The sequence below is a fragment of the Haliotis asinina genome, chromosome 7 (assembly GCF_037392515.1).
Source record: "Haliotis asinina isolate JCU_RB_2024 chromosome 7, JCU_Hal_asi_v2, whole genome shotgun sequence".
Taxonomy (NCBI): domain Eukaryota; kingdom Metazoa; phylum Mollusca; class Gastropoda; order Lepetellida; family Haliotidae; genus Haliotis; species Haliotis asinina.
Window position 1 is genome coordinate 36,703,905 of NC_090286.1, and position 25,749 is coordinate 36,729,653.

The window sequence follows — 25,749 nt, forward strand, 5'->3', positions numbered from 1 at the left end:
CCACCCCTCTAGGTGCTTGTGTACAAACATAGTAATATGCAAAATGTGTTATAATGCTGTGTAATAGTAGCTGTTACAGTCTGCATGCCCATATGTCTTTTCATATTCTTTACATGCCAATGGAAAGCAGGCAACAGACAAAATGTTCTTTCCTGTTGAGAATATTGCACAATCTATCATCTGATACAGCGTAATAAGATAAACTATTTTAGTACTGGCATCTTGTTTGTTCAAGAAAACAACGTAGGAATGATATCATGTAAAAAGTCAGTGCCATGGAAAACTATCTGGAGCCTAAGAAACATGCCATTAATTCACTTGAACAGGTTTACACTGTGGTAACAGACAAGCCAAGATAGAGACATTACTTCCACTTGTGTTCACAACCATGATTACTGAAATATTCTTGTTACCATCATTAAAAAGCCAAGATTCATCAGCCATGGCTATGACACATTATCCAACATATAACTACTTGTGCATATTACCAAATACCCACAGGATAACACTTTTAATTAACTTATTTTAAGTTTGTTCGATCATTGTTGCCGGTAAAAATCTGTTCCAAGGGAAGCAATTCACTATGGCAAGAGCTAACCCTGAAGGAGTTGCCTCCCCTCAGAGATATGACAATGTGGGCTTGGACTTTGGACGTATCATTACTTAAGCGTAACTTTTTTTTTGAACAAGTATTTTTTTCAGGTTTCAAAAATTATTTATGGCACCGTGTTTGTTAATGAGGAATGTTTGCTGCAAAGTAGATAACTGATGAAAGCTAGTAACACAGAAAATAAATTCCGGATCATTTTCAAAACAGATCAATACAACACAACACAAGATTGAAGAAATCTTTATTTCTCCCTACTGTACTTTGTACTGGGGCTTTTGGGGAAAAAACAAGCAGTTCTACTACTGGTGGTCACTCATGAAACAAACATATTGCAGATGGTCAATAAGTGAATAGGATATGGAGAGTTGTCTCCCTTCGACTGTTAAACACTGCAGGAGTGATGAGTATACTCGCTTGTAAATGTGTGTGACAGAAAGGGAATAAAAAATATGATAATTAATCTGTATAGCTTCCTTTAGGGAGAGTGTTACTTTGTATTCATATATAAGATGAATATGTATGTATGTGTATGCTCAAAAACTTGATTGATGACAAAAGAATTTACGCTTGTAAAGCAAACTGAAGCATTCATAAAAGTTCCATGAGCGAATATGAGGGGGTCGATAAGAGGGTTTCCACACATACTACCCATTGTTCAGAACCCCCGTCAGCCCTGTAATATGATTAAACCTTGTTTGATAATAGGGACAATCCAGACCTTTTCTTTCAAAATATGGATATTCAATGGCTTGAGAAAACCTTCACATGAGATTTAATCTTTGTTCCCAAACTATAAACAAATCCAGGTCTATGATCTAAAAATAATCTCACAAAGTATCGTAGCCACCCATTACTCAGACTTATAACAGAAGGAATGCTATATGCCTTTACTGAAAAAATTATTGCAGGTTGACTTTACGATGACATGTTGAAATACAAATGATAATATTTACTGATTATAAAGAATAAATGATTTCTTTGTAATGTTGTAAGGCTGTAAACAAAATGTCCTCAATTATGATTAGTGTCAGTTGAAGTTGGAATAAGCTGTGACTGTCATAAACATTCATCAAAGTATCTACTAAGACACACAGGATGCATCTTATGATGCAGAATAGGTACGACATAAAGTTGTTAATCTACAGGACATATTTGCATTAGAAACCAAGCTGTAAGCTACAATGACAGCAATGCCCATTCCAAAGTTAAAAGACTCTCACTGCTACCCAGGGTCACAACATCAACTATGAACATGGCATCAAAATGGGTTAGAGATACAAAATCTTCTAATCTACAGAACAAAATTAAAAATAGGACAAACACAATTACCTCCCTTGGTCATTCACACAATAACTGAGTGTTGTTGCTTACTGTAGTTGGTGGACTAGACATGCTAAAGGTGTATAGGGAATAAAGCTTCGCAGTAATCTTGGTAGTGATTTGTTTCTGAAAGTGGTGTGAATATGGAGGTGGGTGTGAATATGGAAGTGAGTGCTAACTGATTGGTACAGCATACCAGCTCCCGCTCGTCCAAAACCCCTCTGCCTCCTCATGTTTGGGAAAGAAAAAAAACTTTGCCACAATATCATTCAATCATGGAAAAGTAAATGTATAAAACATACGGAGGTTATGTACATGTAACTGCTTTAGTTATCTGTTTCCCCATCATTATGTTAGCACTACTCTAGCCCATGAGAACAGATTAGAGTTACCTCCCCTGGACAGTGGAATATAAACTACTAATTCCAGTGAGCCAGCACTGGAAGGATTTGATTATAATTTGATATGGCAATATGTTTGTTTAATTTCAGATAGAACAGGTATATGATTATAATCTGCTGGTTATCTAAGTGAAACTGTCCCAAGACATTTTCTTGGGAATGCGCACGGACATACATGTATGTAGATATGCATATTATAATATAAAACTGAAAAGAAAAGTTTACATGTTTGAACATTTATTTTCAGAATTCCAAGGGAGGTAACTTCTGACTCAACAGGACACTTCCTACAGACAATCTAGAAGCAGAGAGAAGACTAAAACTGAATGACACACGGAGAGGCGATTCCCGACGAGACCGGTGCCACACCAGCAGGTGCTGCTCATGTATTGCCACCGATCTAGCGAGTCTCGTTCCATCAATGAAGGCCAACAGCATGATGGCAAATAGCAGCAAGTGGCAGTGACAAAGTAAGTGTACGTTGCTATGTGTGATTGACTGAGGCCAGGTTGGTAGGTAGGGTACTCACTTGGTTCTGACCCATCATGGGATTGTGAGGAGGCTGTGAGTGGGGGGACGGCTGGGACGCGGGAGGCTGTCAACGTGAAAGAGGCCGGTGGCCAGTGGGAGACATTGTCAGCAATGTGCAAATAATTGGGTGCAGTTGTTCCACACACAGGTCAGCATGTGAATTTTCAACTCGATACTTCAAAATTGCAATATTCAAAGAATTTTTCAAACCTGATACCAAACTACCTATATTATTAGAATACGCTGATAGCTCAATCTGCGGTGAGGGAATTTCTGGTGAGGAAGCATGCACACGGTAATGCTGACGCGGTGCTCATGCAGTTCTTAACGACGTGGACCCCACGGTCTATCACTTCACGAACGAACAACTCTTACAATCACAACAAAACTTATATCTACAACAACTGCCGTTCTCTACAGAATTCACAATCCTGACAAAGTCACAATCCTAATACAGTGACCGCAGAAACATGCATTAAAAAACTGGATTAAATGTAAGATATTTCACATCATTCTCCTCTAGTTGCAAATATCGAGGAAGGAGAACAATGCAGGGATAGAATAAATATTGATCATTTCATACTATCAATTATTTCTGGGTCTAAATAATGCTTTTCTCATTCATTCCAGGATATTTTCACATATCTCTTATCCATTATTTAAGATTACGTTTATTACATGAGTGAAAACTTGAATAACCCGAGACCCACATTAAAAACTGTTCCTTGCTAGATAAGATACCTTATACTAGTCAGCAGAAACACTACTAAATCCTATTTAGTAGATACTGAAACATCATCACTATGTATAATCTACATAACTAACTAGCCGAAGGTATAAGTTGCTTGTGTAGGAAGATAAACTTGATCTACAAATGTAACACATTTACTAGCCCAACTGCTGCAGAAAGGTTTACCCAAAGATAGTCTGTGAGAAGTTGGTCTTTGATTTACTTACAGGAAAAAAACTAGGCGGCATGGGTCCGCCAGGCATGCCATCTTGTGGAGGCATTTGACTGAGAGGACTGGGCGCTGCATTCTGGAACAAAAATATGCATAATCAGCAGAGAAACATTATCAGCATTAACACAGCAAGTGAATTTGGTTTTACAAAGCTCTTATGAATTCTCCGGCAAACATCATGGTGAGGGATACCGGAAATGGGCTTCAGAAATTGTGGGAAATCAAACTGGGATCTTCAGCAGACAGTGGTGAAAGCTTTAACCACAAGGCTACCCCGCTGCCCTAGCTTTAATACAGTATGAACCATGAGAGCATGTAGAGCTTTATAGGATGCAAATTACTGTGTCCTATGTGCACAAAAACTGACAACAGATGCAAGGAAATAGATTAGTTCATCCACAGGGACACTGAAAAGTCCAAATAGTTTTCTCGAAATGTTGATTTACGTTATCACTGAGTCAGCTTAGCTGGATTATGATATTATTTGCAGTGTAATTACTGTGATGATCATGATACACAATACAATAACAGTAACTGAACTGCAACATTATAACATAGTATTAATAATTATATGTAAGTATCTGTGACCCCCACTTTTAAGTCCAGGACCCCTGAAAACTAAGAGCATGGGTCCCAGGGACCCTCCAATACAGGACTCAAATAAAGATAAATTCCTGGCATGTTATTTTTCACAAGTTCACATTCCATCATCAGGGAATGTTCATCCAGTATTGACCTGACAAATCTGAAGTTGGTACTATTATCTGGACGACATGTTTCAAATATTTCCTTACACCTAAATGGTTTTAAGCATCTTATGATTCTGAATCTATTCTGACCCAGCATAACGTCTCCACTATTATGAACTGAGATTTTTAAATCAAAAAAGGCCCCAGAAATTACTGAATTACAAAGTGAAAGCAGGGATTTGCTGGAAATGACATGAAATCTGCCTGGTCACCTGTCAGGACTAATAATAATGTATGTTCCTGTCATCATCACTAATTATTACCTGCATCTTAAAATGGTGTACAGTTTCCAGGAACTATTATTTGAGGCAAGTAGTACTCAGGGGAATAGTACAATATGTCAAGTAGACACCAGTCTGTACCTAGATGTTTCAAGCAAGTTCACGTTTGATGTCTTCTAGTCTTTTTAGCAGGCCAATTTATGTGTTAGTTGTCACAACATGTCATTTAGTAGCCGTTCATTGTCTGAATGTGTGAAGTCATTTTGGCAGACAGTAGTAACAACTCAAGATTGGATTTGAACAACAGACTGTTTTCTTACTTTTACAGATTGTTTTGTGAAATAAGCAGCCTTTGTGTGGGAGGACAGACCAACCAACAAATATCAAGATTAATTTGTTTCCTCAAAACAGTTTATCTGAAAATGTTCTCGTCCAATCACTAGTTAGTTGTGCTGTATATGAGTAAACATATTTAAAATCTCATTTGTGTATCTTAACACATTTAACTTTTTACCAGAAAGTAAGTACACTGTCCATGTCTGTATTCTGAAAATTCTGAAAATAGTGTTCTGCAAGCCAGTAGGAACTCATCAAGGGTAATCAATGAAAGGTGAACATATTGTGCTGAACATGTAAATGAAGCCAAATCTTCATGGTGAAACACAGAATAAACTGAGGTGCATTTTCCAGCAATAATCAATCTATAACACTTATCTTGTAATTTTCACATACTCATTCCGATTGTTTAAGGTAAGCATTGTTCAAAGGAAGTCGATGCCATTGTTCAAGGTAAGTCAATGCCATTGTTCAAGGTAAGCATTGTTTAAAGAAAGTTGATGCCATTGTTCAAGGTAAGTCAATGCAATTGGTCAAGATTTGTCTGTGCCACTGTCCAAGTTGAATATATGCCATTGACGTTTATCAATGTCCATATGAAATAAAAGAATATAACTCAAAGTATGAGATTGTTTTTGTTTTGTTTTTTTCTGGTGCCCTCTTGTCGCGGTTAGATTGGGAAGACAAGGGTTACTAACACCATATTACCAGTAGACTCCAACATGTTGCTCTCATCCTTATCACTCATAAAAAATAAGATCTATCGCACAACTGTTACACAGGAGAAACATGCACAGCTGCCATGATATGTGTTCACATAAACCAACAACAACGGGCCTGCTTATCCATCCGGGCCTTGCTTATCCATCACAGAAATTATCAAATAGGCTTGAAAATCGTAACTTGAACAACATGCAAAATAGCAAATATAGAGAAAGAAACAACAACGGAGAAATAAACAAGGGTATTAGACATCATCTGGCTTGCCAGGTCCACTTCCTGATAGCAACTGATGGCTGGTAGAGCTCACACCAGTTGTTGAGCCACTTCCTGACATGTAACAACATGCATGGCTATTCTGAACTCTGCACTGGATATATATTTGACATACTACCTGAACAGCTGTACTGGATACCAATACACTTCCTAGATCAGTCTTTGGCATGAAATTTGAGAGATGAGTCGTAACAACTCAGAGATATCTAAATTCAAATGCTAACAGTGCCATGGTCAATAACCTTCCTAAAATAAAATGATGTATATAAATGCCTCCAATGAATGAAGTGAATTCCTGCTACACAACCCCAAGAACTTTTGTCCTTGGGAGGACACCAGGAAGTATCACTGAACACCAGGAAGTATCACTGAACACCAGGAATTGCCACTGAACACCAATGACTACAGTCATTTCCAAAACGTGCACTACAAGTAATGACTTCGGAACCCATTAAAGCAAAAATACATATAAAACAATACATCAGCTTTCTGCTATTAGTACTTTCCCATCTACCCTCTATCAGGGCAGAATATTCAAGCTGTACCCTTGGAAATATAGCAGGCTATTGGGCTTTAAGTTTGTTTTAAGTAACGCTCTGCAGCTATATGGCAGCAGTCTGTAAATAATCAATTCTGCACAAGACAATAAAGTGATCAACAGCATGAGCATCAATCCACTCAATTTGGATACAATGGCATGTGCCAACCTTGTCACGAAGCCTAACCGCTTGATCATATTACCCACTTCCTATGACAAGCATGAGTTGCTGAAGACCAGTTAGAACCCAGATCTTCACATGTAGGACTGAGACTTTGTATGAGGTCAAATCAATTTTTAGTACAATGACAGTCTGAAAGATGATACATTACAACCATCAAAGCTGCTGACTTTTTAACACATGCAAAAAGAGGCTTCAAAAGGCAGTGGTGCATCGCTAATTTTGGTTGTGTTTGTTTTAGCCTTAAATTGTATTTTATAACAAACACACCTACTTTTCAATAACACCAATGACCCTACCAAAATCCAACATCATATTTTGCCAAGATAAAGTAAAACAACTCTTCAGATTTCAATTCAGACACATAAAATTCAGTTAAATTCAATGTGAAACATATTTAAATAATCTGTAAATTAAATTAAAATTATGTGTCAATTATGTGTATTTACACAAGCAGAAAATATCTTGTCACGCAGTATTTAAAAAATACCAGTTAAAAAAATGGTTCAGGTATGAACATAAATAATTTATCTGTCCTTACAAACATGCCTCTCCAACAGTGCAATAGTATTTTCAGTTCTCATAGAATTACAGGATGAATGATTCTTTATCCAGAGACGACAAAATAATATTCTCACACACAGCCCTTTCAGTGCATTGGCAGTGACAGCTGTTGAACTAGAATATGTCCAGACTTACAGTGCTACCTGATCAATCCAAATGAATTATCAATAAATTTCAGGAAAATCAATAAGTTTCCATGGAAGTGATTTCTTTGTTAAGTTGAGGGAGACAACTGACATGGGATACGGACATCTTCCCCATGATAGGAAGACTACGACAACCAACAAATGGTAAATCAATTCCTTGCCCGTTGATACTGACTTAAAATGACCTCTATCACTCTCAGGCTGCTCTCGGATTGGTGGATTCTAGCAACTGTTATCTGATACAATGACATAACTGTTGCCATGGATACAAGCAATGTTTTGGTTCTGAGCTGACATGGTAAGACAATTGTCTATGTTGTTGGACTGAAGGAGAGAGAGTGGGTGGGGTTCGCTTCCTAATGCTACATCCATGTCAACATAATAACTTTGCCAGTCAAAACTGGTCACGGAACTTAATTTGGCCATAAAGAATATATCATACCACACAAGTACAAACATAAGAATTTTTCTACTGTCTTAAATAAATTTTCTTTGAGTCAAGATATCATTCAGGCAGAAATACATTTTTGTTTCAACTGTTTAGACAAAATAAATATATCTTGTTTCCACAAATCTACAAGCAGGGTAAACAATGACCATACAGAGTTAAATCCCTTCAAAAATTCTGCCATGGGCTGGAATAATGACATCATGAATAAATAAAACAGACAAAAGAAAAGACTTCAGTGATAATGCAGAGAAAGTGGAAATCTACATTTGTAACAAGCTGTACATTGTTGTTCGGTATTTAATATGTCTGTAGTCACTAGTAAACACCAACTAACCATGAAGATACAAAGGAAAAAATTTACATGGCCCAAAACCATTAACGCATAGATTCCATACACCATTGCTGTGTTTGGAAACCCCCTAATCTATAAATAGATCAGCTTAAGCTATGAGGCAGTGTTCACAGCCATTAGGTCGCTATAGTAACTAGCTCCATCCTGCAGTAGACACACTGGACACTTTCCAGGAGGGGAAGCAAAACAAGCTTGTAGTTTTCTGATACAGGAACACTAGGATAATTGTCATGAGAGCTCATTCTGACTCAAAAGCAACAAGCAAAAACAATCAATTACAATGCACTTTGAGCACATCTACACATCTCCTTTTCTTTTCAAACTCATGTAGCCATGGAAAATTAGTACTTATGTGGAAACTAATACCCAAGCACCCAAAGGTGAACAACTTCTGTGAAATTTTAACACGCTTATGTGTCACCATGAATAAAACTAATTGTGAACAAGAACTGGCTTTGTCAAGTTGCAATTAAAGTGATGTTACAGGTACTATTTCAATCACGCAAAGAGTGAGTTGACTGGTTTGAATTCTGGTTTGAACTATACTTCATTCACATCACAGCATATTGAGTGAGTGGAACAGTATTTCATTTACCTCCCAACAGGTCAGTTTAATGTGATAGTAAGCGCAGTGGGGTAGCCAACTGGTTAATTCGCCAAAGACTTGGGCTCAATTCTCTGCATGAATATAACATGTGAAGTCCATTTCTGGTATGCCATTCATAATACTGCTGGAACACTGCAAATTGTAGTATAAAAGTAAACTCCCTCACTCACTTTGTGAGCCAGGCCACTTGGATGCATGTAAAAGCGGACAACAAATCAGGCACTATCACTAGACCAAGTCTGGGTTGTGAAACCCATTAAGGGCAGATCCTGTTGACAAGGGACACAACTCTGCAACAAATTCTACCATAGATACTCAGACACACTGAACACCTGTTCTCTTCTTGTAATTGTGAGGTGTATGCAATGACTCCTCCTAGAGTTTTCTTCAAACCAGTGTAGTATGTGCAATATCCCAGACAGCAAGTTACGTCTAAATGAGGTATATGGAACAGCCATTTCAAGAGTGGTACATTTGATGGCAGTACAAGCATTCTCACCTCCACAATTCACTTATCGTAATGACAGAGTGGAACAAGCAATATTACCTCCACAATGCCCTTTCTCAATGACAGGCTGGTAGAAGCAATATTAAGTCCACAATGCCTCATCTCAATGGAAGGGAATTATTAACTCCTTGAGGTCAGGGTGGAACAAGCAATATCACACGCTCCAGGAGAGGGTGGTACACGCAATATTACCTCAAGGTCAGGGTGGTACTAGCAATATTACCTACCCAAGGCCAGGGTGGTACTACCAATATCAAATCCTCCAGGACACGGTGGTACAAGTAATATCACCTGCTCTAGTATAAGGTGGTACAAGCAATATCAAATCCTCCAGGACAAGGTGGTACAAGCAATATCAAATCCTCCAGGACAAAGTGATACAAGCAATTTCACCTGCTCTAGTACAGGGTGCTACAAGCAATATTAAATCCTCCTGGACAAGGTGGTACAAGCAATATGAACCCAATGATGGGATGTTTAAACCACTATCACCTCCCCTAGCCCCATCTCAATGATGGGATGGTACAATCAAATATCACCTCTCTCATGCCCACTCAGCTATGACAACCTTGCACTATCCCAGATCCTCTCAACCCTGAAAGTTTTTTACAAAGGCATTCCTGTGTTTGGCGAGTTTTTTGTTGCCCTTCGAATGCTCACTTACTGTGATAGTATTCAATCAATACTGATGGCTGACCTACATCTAGCCATGCATGACTAGGTTATGTATATATAACAACGTGCACCACCTTGTTTACTGATTTCCATGTTGGGAGCGTAATTATGTCAATGTTGAGTCAACAAGAGATGTCAAAATACAATCAATATTGTGCTTGATACACTATTTATCAATGTATTTCTCAAACCAAACTGACATAAGAATTAAGGAAACGAGTAATCTGCCTTCCTTCAATTGACTGCAGGAATACCCATGTATTTGTTTTTATGTTTTCTTATACTCACTTTTCCTTTTACAAATGAAATGTATCCTTCTGGAACAAAATCTGGCTTCATGGGTGTTACTGAACAAGATGAGATCCAAAATTAACGTTGTGTACAAGTGCATGTAAGAATGTTAGCATATTTTGTCAAAAAATGCACCCATGTCAAAAATGGAAACTGGGTCTTCAGCGTGATGAGCAAACACCTTAACCACTGGGTTACCCCACCCCCTTCAACATGGTTTTGAACTGAATTTCAGGTCTCAAGCAAAGTGTGTACAGAGGTGAAGTAAAGAATCAAGATCAAGGATCCTTTCATGAAGAAACAGGTTTAAACACATTTAGTCCGAAAGACCATGTTTGATGAAAAAAAGTGTCCGAAAGTTCTTGAGATCTGCAGTTGTGCATTTGAGTATCTGAGACCACTTGAGCAGTTGACTTCTGACTAAGACCCATGACTTCACTAATTATAGTTTCTAACCCAAAACTTATGGGCATCAGTGTCCTTCTCTACTGCTTGACATATCAGTGTCCTTCTCTACTGCTTGACATATCAGTGTCCTTCTCTACTGCTTGACATATCAGTGTCCTTCTCTACTGCTTGGCATATCAGTGCCCTTCTCTACTGCTTGACATATCAGTGCCCTTCTTGCCACCGAAGTTTGTTTATCTAGAAAATAATGTTTACAAGTTTCTTCCAACAGTGCCTTGTCACCCCTCCTCCACATAACAGTTCATTACACAACCACTTGTGTGTTCTACATGCACAACTCAACCAGCTCAAGGCTAGGCAGCCATTACAATCTGCTCATGTACTCCAAGTCACAAAGAAATCTGAGGTTTGGGGGCTGGTTTTGCATGGTTACCTCAGATTACGGACAAAACTTTGAACTTATATTCCTGGGATGAACTAGGGTCTTAGTCTTTTGAACTGAATTGGGCTTAGCCCCCTCAGTTCAGTTCTATCCCAGGATATCCTGTTGGAGGTAATCATGTCTGATGGCGGTCACTTTGTGAGACCACTGACCACAGGTACAAAGATAATCAGGGTAAATGTTCAGATTCTGGCCTAGCTAAGGGTGGACATCTGCATAGTCAATCATGCAGCCTCATACAAATGATCCATCTGTCCTGAATTCAGCATTAAACTTTTGCATATAACATTTATAGGATAGCCAATCAATTACTCGAAGGTGTTATGACACTTGTGTCATAACGCTTTGTTATGAAACACCTTTACGAAGTACCTCATGGGTAATATTAGTGGTTTATAGTTCAGATCAACATTACCATTCTCATGAACTTGTGTCTGAAATTACACCTGAAGGAGTTCATTGTCATACATCATATCACTTATGATAAATTTTACAGATTTTTACTATTCTTAGGTTCAAATATACAAACTGATGGTAAGCTCCACACTCAAACACTTCTGAGAGCTTGATTTATCTCAATTGAAAAATACTAAGATATACCCAAGAATCTTATGTGGGTCTGTCTTGTTAAAGGTCATCTGAAAAAATGTATACATAACTCTTTCATCTTGGGGGTTTTTTGGTTCATCAATTCAGACAGTTTCAAGATACATCCATACCTTTAATTCACATGGCATAATGATGAAAAGTGTTCTTATTCACCTCCAGTGTGACCACAACACATACTGACCCATGGCATGCTATTTGCATTGTTTACACATGCCATCAAAAACAACACACATTCCAGTCTAGGGTGATATACAATGGTTATACCCCATCATCACTGGGTAATAATTACATAATGGGACATACTGCAGGCAGGTGGGGTGGGGAGGAAACACAGGTATATGTATGACTATATACACACTTGGAAGATGGAGACATTGAGGTATGCTGCTAACAGCCTGGGGCTCATTTAGGTCCGTCCCAAACATCCAGCCCCTCAGTATACCACACCTCTCCCCTCCCCCCTCAATATACCACCCTCTGACAAGCTAGTGGCAATCCATGTGCTGTAAAACTGCTCAAAGTTTGACTGTTTGCCACACCAGAGTTGTGTTGGCATTCAACAGAGGTCATTGTCTCAGGGGTCAGGAGCAGCCAATCAGACAGCCTGCCTAATAGTGAGGGCCTTTGTGCAGTTGGTTCCACACCAGTGGTCATCATGGCAATAAGGGCTTTCCTGCTCTAGAGAATAACATTTATGGGAGGTTAGGATGTTTTATTTAAAAAATTAAAGTTTGAATATAGTATACAATAAGTTTATGTGGTAGCAGTTACCAAGGCCAGGAATCTGAGGCATCCATACCAGGGCTTGCTTGTTCCAAGTCAGGCAATAGCAGGAAGGCCAGAGAGCACAATAAGTGAGGGTCCACAGGGAGCTACCAGAATGCGCAAATACACTTTTTAAAAAAATGGCAATCAATATATTATGTGATGCTCCTTCGCCTTGAAACTTAATATCTGAACATAGACAGATTCCCATATTTGTTAATCTATGCACATGTACTTGATCAAATTTTAACTCTAAGTTCATTTTCAAATTCAATATTGAGATGCATGATGATGCAACCTAACATGAATGAAGCTAAGCCATTGAGCTGTCGTTTATCATCCACCTATTATCTGAAGACTTTCATTTATATCTAATTTCATCAGATCTTGAAGCAAAATAATAAATGTTGATAATTTCAATATTCGAACCTTCCCAGCTACAAGTTAAACACCTGAAGTGGAGTGATTTAATTTACTCAAAAGATTTCATAAAGATCAAGTGTGTGTGTAAAGAAAATAAATAATAGTGAAGTCATTAGTTTACCTCACATTATCAGTGATTTAAGATGAAAATCAAACTCAAATACAGATTAACCAGGTAACCTCAAACACTTTCAACTACTTCTCTGTAAAATGTGTGATCACAGAAAACATTTCACATGAAAAGTTTAACATTAACAAATACAAAGGACTCATAGAAACCACCCATGAACTACGGAGCAATGATAGTGAGAGATCTCAAAATCAATGCCGTATGCAAGAGAGGGCCTAGGGAGCCTCAAAAGCTTGAAGCAAGCTCTGAGCAAGGTGGCTCTACACCACTCAGAATCAGACAAAAACAGTAAACCTATATCACAATAACACGCACAAATTATCAAGGACATCGGCATAATTAACTCCCAAAACATAAACTCTCCCCAGCAAAAAGTATTTACAAAATTAGGATGCCAAAAGGTGTCAAATTTACGTTCCTAGTATCTCCAAAACCATTTTCACTGTAAAATAATGATTTAGCGTAAATATGGACAATGGACACCCACATGTATGGCCTCAGTATGAGGACCCAAAATAGGACAGGCTGACTAAGTCTCATTATAAACTACCAACATAGTTTTTAAGGTTGAATAAATCCAAGAATATTTAACATCAATTTTCTTGTAGATTTAATCCACAGTATAGATGATTTATTTTAATTTGTCATCGATAACACAGATTCCTTTGCTTTTATAACTGTGCTTTATGCAAGGTCTGGTTTTCTAGGTTGTTTCATTCCAACATTTGTCAATAAGTTGTCTGTTCCACAATGATGTGTGATGTCTACTGTGATGGTCTGATCGACATATGGATACTTGCAATCAATGACAAGCCATTCATACTGCATCACAAAGTGTAACACTGCATTACCACCGTCGCATTGTGGCATTGTACATGACTACACACTAGAGCATCATGAACTACTTAATATCATATTCATAGCAAGCTGCTGGGCTTAACTAATCTTCAATACCTGTGTCTGGGAATTTCTCTGATTTGTATATGCTAAACACTTGAAGCGCATTCTTCCTGCAAAATTATGAACTTTGAATTCATTTCAAATCACCCCTCAAATACAGGCGATACTGGTTACATTATCAGTGACAAGGGGGTCGTGAAATGACATATTTATTTCCTTAACATAAACATCAGTGATAAGGAGGTAAAACCTTCTTAAAGACTTACAAGTTTCACTGCTTCTTAAAATACAAAATTGTGCCGATATTATTCAATGCCAAAATTTACTATACGCAAAATAAATTACACAGTCGGTTTTTATAACCAGCAACAACCAACTTCAGATGATATTTTTTAAACGCTTGTCCAAACAAACAGACCAAATCACATAAAGTGTTAACACTGCCTGAAGTCAAGGGAGTGCTGCTACCTCCCAATGTCTCTGTGCAAGCCTGGGGCACTGAATGTACATGTGACTCGCTTTGACATCTTCAATATACAAGACGGTCTGACAAACACATAACAGCATCTCATCCAAGAACCACATACTCACTACCTCAGATAAAACAAGAAATTGTAAATTCACATTGTTACGGTTTTAAGCTGCTTTAAGCAATATTCGAGCAATATCATGGTGGAGGACACCAGTAGCGGGCTTCACCCATGTGGGAAATCAAACCCAGGTCTTCCGCTTGACAAGCAAACGCTTTAACCACAAGACTAACAAGTCAAGCCTCATGAAATATGAACGTTTTGTATAACTATGCATTGCCAGTAATGCAGCAATTTTCAATATTGTACTGGTTATATCACTCCTCCAAGTAATCAGTACTAATTTGATGAAAAGGGAAGAAATAAAGTATTCGAAAGCTGCTTCCCCTACGACTGCTCTCTATCACTGTAACTTCCTTCAACCTGCTCTTCGGCACTTAACATAACTCATAAACATACATCAAAGAACGGGTCCATATAAACCAGCTGAATCATCACTTTCTGTCCTTATGTTTTCATTGGTAAGATGCATCTTTCAAAGAGTTGGGTTTTACGATGCTTTCAGAAATAGTCCGGCAATGACAGGGAAAAGCAGAAACTGGCTTCCACATTATGATCACATAAGGGAATCAAACCCAGGCCTTCAAGCAGGGCAAGCAAACACTTCAACCATTAGGATAACACGTCTCAGTCAATTCAAGTGTTGATACTATGAACAAACATTAAACTATGGCCCACAAAGGAACTATGATATCTTGTCTGGCCTGGTCTGGGTGCATGACTTGCAGAAAAACAAACTAAGCTGCAGGAGATATGAAAAGCTCACATAACATTTAGTTACTGAAAAAAAAAAAAAAAAATCACTAAACTATGTTTAGTCTTCAGATATGGCAGTTGTCGTGGAATCATTTGGTGGTATTATTCCATGACAAAAAGTGAGTGCATGAGATGTGGTTAAAAACGCTGTTAGCAATACACTGCACGGGACAAGAGAAATTGGCTTCACATATGATGCCAATGGGCCAAGACAATGAACGTTTCTGCAAAATTCATACCATCATAACAACTCTTAATACACACACTATAATTTCTCTCTATATCTCATAGGGTTTCATTTGGACCCTGCAGTTTCACAGACAAGCATACAGACAAGGGAGGTAACTCCTGCACACTAACCTTATCACATGCCTTCACTGTAACCAGTGATTTAACACCAGTTTCACATTTTTTCAAACAATGAATTTACTTTACTACATTTCACACACATTTTAAACTGCAACTGGCTCAGCGCTGTATTTTCTTCTCAAGTTAAAACTGGAATCAAAATCATATTGAAAGAGATATTACTAGGTGCTCCTTTGAAACCTTAAGTCATAATGATATGATATCCCCAGCCTATGCCCTCCCTAGTGTGAACCCTCCACCAGGCGTTAACCCCCTGCCTGTTATCCCCCCACCCCCTCTCAATTTCCCTCACACAACCTCTGCCTCCCTAATCAATACTGCTCCCTCTTCTCTCTGGACTTCCACAAGCACAAACCCAAGGCATTCCAGCTTATATTTTAAATGTCAAGGGTTTGAGAAACTTAAGAAGCAGTGTGTCGGTTTGGAATTACACTTGCAGCTAAATATTTGATAGTAGCAGCCACTTTGCAGTGGCTCAGGGGAGGTAACTGCAGGAGTCTCTATCGATTAAGGTATCTTGTTGAAACCTGTCATTCAACACATGGTTCACCCCTTCTCCAATTTCTCACCTGTGGATTTGAGTAGATATTAAGCTTTTTTAATTGACTAACACACCTATAAGCTTTCCATCATAACTGAACAGTCTCCAAAAGTAAATATGTATATGTAATACCTAAATTAACAAAAGATATGAGGAATTCATCTCACTACAACTACATGTACCAAAATATCAACTGTTCCATCAGAATTCTACCGTCATAACTTTTAACTTGATAATGATATAAGATCCACACCAAAATGTCCCTCCATGCAAAACGTAAACAAGTAAGAAGCTGTCATCACTCAAGATGAAGGGGTCGGTGGGGTATCTCAGTGGATATAGCGTTCGCTTGTCATGCCAAGAAACGCAGGTTTGATTCCCAAAATGGGTACAATGTGGAAAGCCCATTTGTGTAGTTCCCTGCCATGATATTGCTGGAATATTGTTAAAAGCATCATGAAATCAAAGTCAATCACTCAAATTCTAGGCTTCTTTATTACCCAACATATTGTAATCAAAGAACAATTTCAGAAGTACCACAATTATAAGTAGTGTTACATATTTCACTTGTATCAGCCTTAACTGCATTTAATTTTGGTCTTATTTTGTTGAGCTATGAAAAGTGCTTCTTCTTTCTTCACCTCTGTAATATTGCACAGTTTCATGCTACTTTTAGGAATTTTCAAGCAACATCATGGAGGACACCAGAAACAACAGGCATGTTCCAAATTTTTTATCAAACTGTCTCGAGTTCTTCAAAATAAGCATTGCTTGTTGATTATCCCATAACTTAACGGCAACCATTCTATGGATGAAGGAATAAGCATATATTCCAAAATGTGGCGTTTCTCATAATAAAAAAGTTGACATCCATAAAATTCTCATTCTTAACTGCAACCCCATCAGATTAACCAATATCTTACCACCCTTTCCAACTGTTCAATATCTACCATCTCCAGTATTTAATTCAGGCAAACGAAAATATATCATATACTTAATCTCAGCAGCTCGTCTCCTGGTACAACACATTACACCCACAAAAACAGCAGCCCACGCAAACAGCAGCTGGTAATGTACAGAAATATACATTTTTAATTAACGCAATTATAATGAACTCACATGTAACAAACTGTTCAGTTTTTTTGTTCCTTGATACTTGCTGAATATATTAGTCAAAATGAGGGGAAAAAAAACAAAAAGGAAAAACCAAACTGTATTTTCATTATAAAAACTTGGTGGTCGCTTTGTGTTTTAAAGCAGGAGTTATCAAAACTCAAAAGCCTCAAAAGCCACAAAAAAAATGATGACAATAACTTTGACTATGAAGAGCAAAGAATCATGAACTCACACAACCACTGACACCAAACCTGCTTCACTCAAAAACCTTTTGTCGGTTTCCAATCCTTGCCTCACCCTCTTTGCAATGCTAAAAACCTAAATAAGGCAAATCCTAGATTTCCTGAGGTTGTGAATCTCTCAAATCACTCGGACTCCTTTAAAATAAATGGGTTGATTTGTTACTATCAAATTTTTGTATAAAAACATTCAGAGACTAAGCATTAGTCTGAAGAGCCTCTTTCTCTTACTCATGGTAAAATTTCAAATGACACAATATTCATAAAGCTTCCTTTCATGTTTGTTAATACTTCTGCTATTGCAATAGGGATCAATAGATCAGAAAGTAGAATGAATTCTACAGCAGGTATAAGCCATGATCTTCTACACCTGGAATGAATTCTAAGCCAAACTGCCATTGTCAACCTCCTCCCTCTTTAACCAATGACAAGGTACTTATTAGCTACCCAAACATCTTAATCATATAACATATCAAACAGAGAAGGGCGTGATAATGGACATAGAGCAGAAGCCATCCCCAGTTCTGAAACCCATCACCATGCTGTTTCCACAACAATGGTTGTAGTCCACCCTTTCTCTCTGATACATCACTCCCACTCTTCTTCACTGCAGGTTGGATATGACCCTGAGTGGGGTCATGACCCCTGTAATGCATCTCACACCAAACAATCAACTGCTCTCTGATTGGTCAATATTCCCAGAGGTCAATCTCGAAATGCAGTGACCTTCCATTGGGGGGACGCTAGGTAAACATGGCACAATAATTACTCTAAACAGTAAACAGGCACTCCATAATACCACTACTTAGAATACACATGTAGCAAATTTATGGGGAACGTAACGTCTCAATAGGATCTTATAAGCTCTGCTTTCACATAACTTAAAATGTCATTCTACAATCAGATTAATTATATCTTAAGAAGTGAGGACTTGTCTGAATACATTAAATGAAATCCAAACCTTCCTGACATGAGTTTTTCATTCATTGCCGACAAACAATGACAACAAAATCCTATAAGAAAATCCATAACTGATGTCTTCATGATACATAATATACTGCTTAACCATTGTGGAATGTCACAAAGGAAAGTTGGGATAGGGTAAGGAGGAGATATGCAGCCTGACTTGATCAACTTTACCAACCTATCTCATTAGTGAATAATTAAAGACTTGTGTTTACTGTGCCCCTGTGGAGGATACAGTGTGTCACGGTGACTCCTACTGGGCCATCAATCAGCTGACCCTTTCATGGCAAACCCTCAGTTTTGAGGTACTGCCATGTGGGCCTGCCTCTTGATGTGACACTGGTAGAAGTCAGTGACAGCAGGGTGGGTGGCAGTCAGAAGCTCTCATCCCTTGGTGTTGCTTACAGTGAACACGGAGCAGCCTACTGCCTGTCCTGTGCTACTCCGAGACTAGGTAGGCACACAATCAATACTGGCAATATTTTATACTGGAGGCTACCAAAGGGAGTGTTTACATGCGACAGTCAATATTGTATTGATATGGGTTCGTGTAATATGCAGTTCAATAACTACTGAATGGTCATACTAAAGCGCCATTTTCTATTCCATAACAGATACAGTTGTCTACAAGATAAAACGGACTACCACAAATAATAACATTTTTAAGAGCAAAGAAGTAGAACCTAACTAAATCTTGCCCAACAAACATGTAACCCACAAAACTGGTGAAGCATAGGATGCCTTAGGGATTAAATGCTGATCTATGAAGAACAACCAAGTATATCTGGTACCATTTGGTAAAATCGTTGACATTTTGAGAGATGGAGAAAACAGATGATGGGTGGGGTGTGGACTCTTGTTGATGTGATGTCTAAGTGTGTATGAAAATTCTAGAAGAGCTTCAATGAGGACATGTTGGCACCCGGCACCTGGATGAAAATCTCACTATTGCCTTTTGAGTAGGAAGATAACTAATATGGTAGTAAAACCGGTGCCATATTTCCAAATTGGGGGCCATCTTACTGCTACTGTGGCTTGTAAATACAAGAGTATGAATCAAAGACACCAATGACATACAAAGACACACAATCAACTTAATGGTGATTCTATCAAATCACCTCTTAAATGATGCATTGGTTGATGGGGATATCTTGTATGTGAGGATTTCAGTAGAGAGCCTCAATAGTGGCAATGATGAGGATTAAGTTTAGACCCTCAATGTTACCATGTCTACATGAAAGAATGCTGGTAGACAGCCTCAAAAGCAGCATGTACAGTGTTTGGGTTTGGAGCCTCATTAACCTATTTACATACAGGGGGTTGTCATAGAGAGCCTCAGTGGTGCCATGTGTGGATATGAGGGTTTTGGTGGAGAGCCTCAATTGTGCCATCTGTAGGGTTCTGGTTGACAACCTCAATTGGGAGGTGAAAGAAGTGTTCCAGTATTTACAGGTATCTGGTCTAGAGCCTCACAAGCAAACCTTTTTAAATATCACTCATACTGGGTACTCCCAAGGGAGTACAGATGAGGGAGTTAGAGATAAAATGATGCTCAAATAGGATTCAGGGGCACAGGTTCAGAGCCTCATGTTGTTTGCCTGTTTATAAATCTTGGTGGAGATACAGAACCTCATACTGTATAAAGGAAACAGTGTGAACTCGATACAGATGTGACCTTGTGTTCATAACATCACAGCATGGACCTTAAACGGTTTTTATTCCTACACACGTTTTGGGTTTTTTTGGGGATTTTTTTTTTTTTAAAAAAAAGGCTGTATTTGGAATTTATTCAAAATGAATTAATCTAAGCTCTGAATAAGCTAACTACACTGAAGTCATGATACCAAGGCTTAACATACACTGAAATGTCACATAAAATTGTCAAAACGTCAATATCTGAGAGGAATTGGTGTCAGATCCTTACTCATGGTTCTTTCAACCTGTACAGAATGGGTCTATCTGAAAGCACTTAGTCATGTCCTCAACCCATCAAAACACCAGAAAGATTCATCTAACATATCTTTTACAAATTGAATGTCACAGATTCCAAACACCAAGTTCCCTGCACCACCCTGGATAGTGGTTGTGGGCCCCATTAACCGTTATTGTAGAGGGGTTAGTGGTGTAGAGCCCCAGTGTTGGCCAGCGAGCCAGCCACCTGCACATTGAAGCCACAGCCTTGCCTCAACCAGCTCAACTATTGATTTCTTGGGCTGCCATGTGATCATGGGGCGGTCCACGGCTCAAGCTGGGGGACCATCACAATCAAAAATCACAATAACAACTCTCAAATTTTCAACAAACTCAACTTCCATTTTGGATGAGGCTGCAAAGGGGGTGAAGTAATCCAGCACCTATCACTACCCTTCTAAGAAATGATAAGGCTGAGGACAGAACTGGTGGCAGAGATTCGACTGTTTCTGTTTACAGGGTGTTTGATCAATGGAATGTCCCAAGTGTGGGCTTGCTGTTCAGTGTGGGATGCACCCAAGTCGACAGTGCTGAATCTTCCTCTATTATGCATACAAATTTGTCATCTAGTTACCTTATTGCCATGGCAACTGAACATGGAGTCAGCGATCATGTGGCCACGACTGTACATAGGACAGTTGAATAGTCAGTGAGGCATGCCTGTTTACACAACAGGGGCCCACCCGCCTGTCTCATGCCAGCCAGTGTGCGATGACACACTACAATCTACAGCAAATAATCTCAGATCAATAACAACCGGAAAGCATCTTCCACCTCAAAAATCACAACATACTATGACATTATATCCCCTCTGGAAATTAAGTCACTTACAGAATTCTTGTGGTTGTAATTCAAACCATATTCTTGTAAATTTGTTTCCCAATTAAATATTACATTCCACTTGAATATGAATCCCATAATGTTATAGTTTACATATTCTAACCAAAGGAATTTTTTAATTCTGACAGGAAATGTTCCTGAAGAAAAATCAGAGTGAAGAATTCTTTAATGTATAATTTGATTCAACCAATCAAAACCTTTTCCTGATAACATCATGCATAAAAAGGAATCTGCTTACTGTATCCTTGAAACAAATCCTCTGATATTTGCATACCATTTCACCAATTTGTATCAATGTCTACCATTTCCCCAAGACAACATAACATTACAGTTTTCATTTTCACTTGTCGTACTGACCTCAAAATTTCCTGCCCGAGATGCAAAAGCAATTTCATATGAAACTATGGCCAGTAGAATGTCTGGTGTGAACTCAAGGTCCGTCTGTGGCCATAATGACATACTTCCTGTTTAAAACTAAGATAAAAAAATTTCCTCAAACAAAATTAAAATTTCACCTCCCAGGCCAAACAACATGATTTGGTCTTGCTAAGGAATGCCAATTGCCCTCGATATAACCACTTGACTACCATCAACCTAAAAGCAGCTTCCAAAAAACAATACTATCTTGTATATATTCTACCAAATACATTCATGACAGGGATGACAGCAGTGGCTGTTGTGATGATACAGGATTTAATCCCCAGTTGAATGTCTCCCAGTAATGCTGGTATAGTGAGGGGGTGCTGTATTGTGCTGGCATAGGAGTGTAAACAAGCTGACTTCTCTGTCTCTCTATACATATGACCTTTGGGCCTCTCCACAGCCTTGCAACACAAAGATACCCAACATGTATAGCAGAAACATGACAGAATGCATTACTACAACTATAGGTAGAAATAATTATGCCCTTTCAATTCAATTTTGAAAAATCTGACAGAAAAAAATTGATACATTGTCCTCCCCAAATATTGACCTTGGTGTGATAATGCAGGTTAGAAGAGTATTTTTATGGTCACTGGCTGCACCTCACCTGAGAAGTAGGGACAAATTCAACGTATCAACCTTGACATACGACATTGGGAGGCGACCAATTCACACTAACGTTTTAGGCTCTAAAACATGCTGGACAGCCATGACTGAAAATTAGACCTCATCTTAATACCTCTGATAATAATGTTCATATTTTTTAAAAGCTGTTTCTACTGCAGCAAAATGTACCACTGCAAGAGAAACCATTCACCTGCTGTCCCTCCAACTAAAACTCACAAACTAACATGATACAAATGAACTTTTTTCTGCACTATAATTGGACATGAAACTCACTTTTGAACTTTAAAGAAATATGAATGGTAGATGTAATAAACAAATTCATCAGATTTTTCTATAGGAGTGTATCATGTTTCCTACAATGCTTAGTGGAATGAAGAACATGGACAAGAGTCTCCAACACACTGTCAGCAAGCACTCCACCTTCTGGAAGAAGAACAGGATGGGCGCCTACAGACAGCTTCTCTGGAGAGACCAGCAATACTACAACTTGGATTTGGGAGAATAAGATGATGGACACTTTAGGACCATCAGTAGGAGAACAAAGAGATCATTAGTGGTGTTCCAATTCAATGAAGTTATCAAAGATTGATCAAGGTCCATATGCCCTCTTAACTAAGAAAGTTGAGAAAATTCCTCTCTGGAAACAAAAGTTACTCAAAAGCTGTAAAGTGTGAAGCCAGTTTCCTTTCTGCCAGTAAAATGCTGCATTAATTATTTTCGCCTGAGTATGTTAGGTGTTGTCTATGGCTGCATCAAATTCACTAAAAGGTGCATGTATGTTTAATGAATATAGCATAGCAAATACATGTTCATTCCTGCTTACTTCATTTTTATTAATGAATTAAAATAACATGTCAAAACATTGCTTGGGTTGAAGGGTTTCAATATTTCTTGTACACCCCAAAACAAAGTTGTCTATTGCCTCAATGACAATACCACAAGGGGTTTCGTGAAACAAAAGATACGCACCAATATGGCCTGTATGTATTCCATTTTGCATGTTTGATTTTGATAAACAAAAGACCATTTACAAGAAAAAATTCACTAATAAAACATGGGTATTTGATTCTAATGATGATCAGAAATTACTGTGATCTAGTTTCGCTAAACTGATTAGTTGATATGATGTTATCATCATGATTTCACAACTATTTCACAATGTTAAAAAAGTTGCTAGAAGAAAGTAGACGAAGCTTTAACACTGATAAAACTAACTGGTGACTAAGATAAGCTAAGACTTGATTAGCTAGACCTTTGTAACGAGAAAGGTGAACATGATAATAAGATATCTCAAAGCTCAAAATACTTAAACCAAGACTAGACAGAAAATGGCCACAGTCTCTCAAAGCACTGAGTATCCCTGGAGAGTTTTTTCAACCAACAAAAGACATACAAACAAACCATTCTCAACCAACAAACCATTCTCAACCAACAAACCTCTTCAAGCAACAAAACATATATGAAAACCCTTCTCAAATAAATTGTAAAAAAAAAGTAGCCACAAATAGACCCAGATTATTTTCAAGTAACAAGCCAGACAGCCCAAGCCTTTCTAAGTAACAAGGGATGTATGAAAAACTCTTCTTAACTACGAAAAGAAAGAGAACCTTTAAGTAACAAGCTTCACAAGTAATAACAGATATAAGCAAAACCAATTCACAACCAACCGAAAACAGATAAAACCCTTTTCAAGTAACAATCATTGCAGGAAAAAAACCTTCTGAATATAAGCAGTAGGAGGAGACAGAATGTTTAACGGCAGAGAAATAGATGCTCTTTTATGACGAGTGGCTTCCGATGCCTTTCCCTGGAATCAACATTACACCTATATTTTAGTGGCTACAAGGAACTGAAGTTAATCTAACACTAGAGGTCAATAATGTGAGCGCAACTGAAGTTGGACCTAACAAAATGGGACATGCACACATAGCGACGCTGCTGAATACATAGTTCCCCGTTCCGTGTTACAGCGGGGAAAAATAAAGTAAGCGCAACGGAAGTTGGTTCTAACACCAGTGGTCAATAAAGCGAGCATGGAGCCATGATTTTGATCATCAATCAATTGGTCAACCATTGTGGGCAAGACAGAAACGATGAGTTGGGATAAATGCAGCTGGGTACAACATTTCTGTTATATCTTTATACAGTTTGAAGAACACGAGTGAGAATGGTTTTACACCACTTTTAGCAATATTCCCACAATATCATGTTGGGGTATACTAGAAATGGGCTTAAAACAATATGACCATCTGGAGAACAGAACCTGTGTTTTCGCCATGATGACTAGGTGCTTTAACAACTAGGCTACCAAATCGCCTCACAAGAAAGCTTGAAATATTAAGTTGTATATGTTTATCACTTTTGGAGAACAGAAAATGAGATGAGGATCCTTTCCTTGTTGGTCAGACTTTAAACTGACAGACCTGTAAAGCAGGCTTAAAGTCTTATTGGCAGAACATCACATGAGAGGCAGGATTCTGAAGTCATGTTTTATCAAGCAAGGTGGGTCCAACATGAGGGCAACTTGATTGAAAAGTCCAAGTAAAGCTTAAGGCAGAGATGCCAACCCCAAAGTGTTGCAAACAGTAGTTCCAACGTTCAAAATTAGTAGTTTGACCATCAAATTAGTAGTCAACTAAGTAAACAAAATCATGATGGTTTCTGAGAAAAATATTAATGATATCACATTCATGTGGTTAAATTATTTCCGCCGGCTCTAAATGTGTCAAATCGCAAGGTATTGAAATCAGCTTTGCTCAAATTACATTTGTTACTTGCAATCATGCATGCAGTTCAAATATGCCATTAAATCTGATGAATGGAAGGTACATGAAGTCTGAAAATGTATTCCATCATTGAAAGTAAATGTATTTGTCTATATATCCAAGTTTCAATGAATTTTATTCAAATTTCGTAGGATTTCCAGTGGAATCATATTGGCGTAGTTTGAAGTTTAAATTCGTAGGGACTATGATAAAATCGTACAGGTTGGCATCTCTGTTAAGGCGATCATCTCGGCTTCAAACCTATGACCATAAGATTCACCACTGCACAGCAAGGTGTTTTATTCTAATCACTGGGACATTTGTGTTGCCTTTTATCAAGGAAAGGATTAACAGTGTTATGCTATGGATCAAATCATGATACACTTAACACACTTGCCCGAAATGATTGATAGTTTAATCCCACACTGAC

The 25,749-nt window shown here is 38.2% G+C and overlaps 1 protein-coding gene across 19 annotated transcripts in view; it reads right to left on the reverse strand.

Moving 5' to 3' along the window:
- Window positions 1–25,749, reverse strand: part of LOC137290899 (single-stranded DNA-binding protein 3-like) — a 99,180-nt gene that overhangs the window by 47,017 nt on the left and 26,414 nt on the right. For 11 of the 19 annotated variants that reach the window (XM_067822082.1, XM_067822079.1, XM_067822077.1 and 8 more), the window contains exons 6-7: window positions 3,820–3,900; window positions 2,861–2,926 (exon numbers count right to left, since the gene is read on the reverse strand). In XM_067822082.1, coding sequence (XP_067678183.1) covers window positions 2,861–2,926; window positions 3,820–3,900 — 147 coding nt within the window. The remainder of the gene's footprint in view (window positions 1–2,860; window positions 2,927–3,819; window positions 3,901–25,749) is intronic. The other 8 variants (XM_067822083.1, XM_067822090.1, XM_067822087.1 and 5 more) reach the window with 1 other exon arrangement.